This window comes from Diabrotica undecimpunctata, chromosome 9, assembly GCF_040954645.1.
Source record: "Diabrotica undecimpunctata isolate CICGRU chromosome 9, icDiaUnde3, whole genome shotgun sequence".
In the NCBI taxonomy this organism is placed as follows: domain Eukaryota; kingdom Metazoa; phylum Arthropoda; class Insecta; order Coleoptera; family Chrysomelidae; genus Diabrotica; species Diabrotica undecimpunctata.
This window is the reverse complement of record NC_092811.1, coordinates 27,228,103-27,232,060: the sequence shown is the minus strand read 5'-3', so window position 1 is coordinate 27,232,060 and position 3,958 is coordinate 27,228,103. Positions and strand designations below refer to the sequence as shown.

The 3,958-nt window shown below is 37.7% G+C and overlaps 1 protein-coding gene across 1 annotated transcript; it reads left to right on the top strand.

The window, feature by feature from the left end:
• The first annotated feature begins 2,651 nt into the window (after positions 1–2,651).
• Positions 2,652–3,011, top strand: LOC140450493 (zinc finger BED domain-containing protein 5-like). Its single transcript, XM_072544140.1, has one exon. It carries the CDS (start codon positions 2,652–2,654, stop codon positions 3,009–3,011), a length of 360 nt encoding a protein of 119 aa, XP_072400241.1.
• The last annotated feature ends 947 nt before the right edge of the window (positions 3,012–3,958 follow it).

The following is a 3,958-nucleotide window of genomic DNA, read 5'->3' as shown; positions in this document are numbered from 1 at the left end:
CAGTTATCAGGTCTACAGCTTTTTTTCTGAGGGTGGAAATTTCTAAAAACCGTACCAGGTTTATCCATCCCTAGGGGTGGCTAGCGTGTATTGGATTCGGCGTAGAGGAGTACATTCGAGCCCATTACCCTTAGAAGAAGGAGGTCCTGCAAACAGATACCTTTCTGTTACCTGCCTACTAACTAAAACCACCCTCTCCTGCTTGTGTGAAGTTGTCTGTCGCACGTACCGTACTCCTAAAGTGAGATGGCAGCTGTAAGGCTGACGACACTTTCGGAGGACTCCGTTCTCTTATCTATTAAATTTTATCTCTGTTGTTGGTCTGTCTATTCACAGTATAGGCATTTATCTGTATCTGTCTTTCTGAATCTATGAAGATATGTCCTAATCACCCATGTCCTGTGAGCACTTACGTCAACAGACGTAGAGCAACATCTTCCGTGTTGTTATACTCTTGTGGCCATCTTTCTATTGATCTTTCTCTTTCTTCTTTTTTTATGGCTGCTGTCAAAAATATTCTCTTCTCTCATAAAGATGTCTCCTTTCTGCTGCTAACACATGCAGAGGAACACAACCCGTGATAGTCCACAAGGACGCCGCAGATACAGTCCTGTAGGTGCCTGCTACTCGCAACAGACTCTTTCTGTCTACTCGTATCATGAGCCATTCCTTTCGTATCATGAGCCACTTGAAAAGATATTTCGATATATCACATTCATCAGATAGTTAGGACACTCCCTGTCTTCCAATGCCTGCATGATCTCTTTCCACTGCAAAGTATTGAATGCATTTCTAACATGAAGAGCAGCACAGTCCAGCGCTGTTCGTCCCCAATGTTGTCCAATGTCTCGATTACACTCAAAATTGCGTCAATTGTGCTCTTTCCTTTGTAGAATCCGAATTGTCTCGGGGATTGGCCTCCTGATCTCTCAATTGTGTCATCGATCCGTCCTCGCATTATCCTCTCTTACAACTTTCCGATGCATGGTGGGATATTTCTCCCCAGTTTTGGCAAGCAGTACCAATCTTAATGCCCTCCAAGCAACAGGAAATGTATGTGCTTCAAGCTATGCATTCATATGCTCCAAAAGGTCTACAGCAACTTATCCATGAGAAACATGGGTTCTTAAAAATCAGAAATATACCTTTTAGAGAGATGGGAGAGGAAAATACAAAGAGCAATATATGCAGGTATCAAAACAGATGGTCAATGGAGAAGAAGGAATAATAAAGAACTTGAAGAATTATATAATAAACCAAAAATAACGAAGGTAATCAAAGCACAGAGAATAATATATTCAGCACACATTGAAAGTATGGGAAAGGAAAGAATGTTGAAAATGGTACTATCACGAAAGCCAATACAAAAAAGAAGAAAATGTAGATTAAGAAAGAGATGGAAGGACAGCGTATATGAAGATTTAACTAAAAATTGGAAAGAAAATGCATTGAATAATAAATTGAAAATATAAGGAAGTGGTAAATAAATGTATGGAAAGACTATTTGAAATTTTAAATCTATTTTATATAAATAAATGTCAGCCTAGGCCTTCAAGGCCTGTTGAGCTTTGTAAATACAAATAATCCAGTTTAAAGTTAACTACATTTAATCACTTTAAAATAAGTTTGTAATAATAATTGTAATAAGTGTTTGTACGATATTATTTTTATTTTTTGAAGAATATTTACAACACCTTTATACGATCATATTTTAAACAAACGGTATATTATACTTACCTAAACCTTTATGAGTAACATCACTCATTACAAGAATTTCCTTTAAATAGATGAATCATATCTCGCAAAGTGGCCGCTAAATCTTTCATACTTTTATTTATCTAAGTTTCCAGGGAAAATAATTCTCTCTGTGCCGCATCCAGTAATAAATAGCAGGAAATTTAGTTTCACCTAGTCTGGAAAGTGACTTTTCTTGTACCAGAACTTATCCTGGATGTGACGCCGTATCTGCGGGAGGCGTTGCTTAAAGATCTTCACTATTTTCCTTCTAAAAGATTTACGAGATCGTAAGTGTATTAAGAAAAGTTTGTATTGTTGCATTGTCTCGTTAGTTTACAGCTTTGTGGGGGATTTTAGTTAATGTGGCGCACTGAAGAGACATTTTAGCAAATGAAAACGTACTGATGGGAACTGTTGGATGGTAATTATCTAAGACAGAATATGCCGATATTGTTGCTACTACATTAACTTTTTATAGATATGGGATTAAGCTACAATTAATTTTAATTAAAATTAAATTTTATATTTGTTTCTGACGTCTACCATCAGCAATAATTCTATGCAAGAGAATGTTGGGTGATGCGTCTGTTAAGATAATAAGTACTGTTCCGCTCTCTAACAACACTGTCCAAAGACGAATTTCAGATATGGCCAATAACATTGAAGATACATTGCTGGTCAGACTTAGCATGAGCGACATATTTGCTCTTTAATTGGACGAAAGCACAGACATATTAAAAAAAAAGCAATAATGTTGTGTTTTGTTCGATTTTTGTGGCAGGACCAGATATTGGAAGATTTCACTACTTCAAACAAAAGCAGCAGATATTTTTACTGCATTGAATGATTTTTTCAATAAATATGACGTCACATGGACAAAATGTGTGGGTTTGTCTACGGATGGAGCAAAATCAATGGCTGCCCACAAAGCAGATCTTCAAGCTCGGGTCAAAGCAGTAGCTCCTGAGGTGAAATGGACACACTGTTGTATTCATCGTGAAGCGTTGGTAGCCAAAACATTTCCTGAACCTTTGCAGAAGATACTTAACGAAGTAGTTCAAATCGTTAACTACATTAAAACTCGACCTCTGCAGTCTAGATTATTTTCCTTGGTGTGCAAAGAGATTGGCAGTGAGCATGAACACCTTATTCATATGGAAGTAAGGTGGCTCTCTCGAGGGAGGATATTGACAAGATTTTTTGAACTTAGAGATGAAGTTTGTGTTTTTCTTTTTGACACCAAGTACCCAGACGTTCTCACTGACTTTTCTTGACTTTGCTCAACTGCCTACTTAGCTGACGTGTTTGAACACTTGAATGTATTAAACTTAAGTTTGCAAGGGAAAAATGTAGACATGTTCAAAGTTGAAGATAAGATCAGTGCTATGGTAAAAAAGTGCCAGCTGTGGGCGGCAAGGATTGAAAACGAGTCGTTCACTAACTTTCCTAATTTAAAACAGTTCTTGGAGTCGGCAGAGCAGAGTTTACCTGGCCCGATAAAGATCAACGCAGCCGAGCACCTATGCAGCCTAGCCACGACTTTTAGGATATACTTCCCTGAACCTGACCCTGATGATGGTTGGATTCGAAATCCTTTCAGCTGTCAAGCAGTTGAACAAATCCAAGGCCTCACAATCCAAGATCCAAGAAGAACACGATAAGCTTGTGGATTTGTCGAGTTGTGGTATGATGAAGGACATTTTTATTGGCGAGAAAATAGCAGACTTCTGGGTAACAGCACGCAAGGATTACAAAGAACTTGGAGACAAGGCCATGAAAAAAATCCTTCCGCGTGCAATAACCTATCGGTATGAGCAAGCATTTTCTTCCATGTGCTTCATGAAAAACAAATATAGGAATCGGCTTGATATGCGGTCCGATTTCAGAGTGAAAGTTTCAAGTTTGGAACCTAACATTACAGAAATAGTGGATTCTAAGGTTAAATTCAACGTATCTCATTAACTGAGGAGTGAAAATTAAAACTAATAATGTACTTGTGTAGGTACTCTTATATTTTCACAAATAAATCCCAAATAGCATTAGTTTGACTTATGTTTTCACATATTTTGGCTCTTTTCAGGTAACTTTAGGTTTGTTTACTTCTTTAGGAAATAGTGGAGGTCCTCGTCATTGTAATACCCTGATGAAGGGGTCCTTGGAAAAATTTAGTTGGGAACCCCTGAATTAGACATTTAAGGCTGAAATAGCTGAGGAACATTAA

What these genes read in the sequence shown, in the direction of transcription:
- LOC140450493 (XM_072544140.1), top strand. Translation starts at nt 2,652, where the DNA reads ATGGCTGCCCACAAAGCAGATCTTCAAGCTCGGGTCAAAGCAGTAGCT.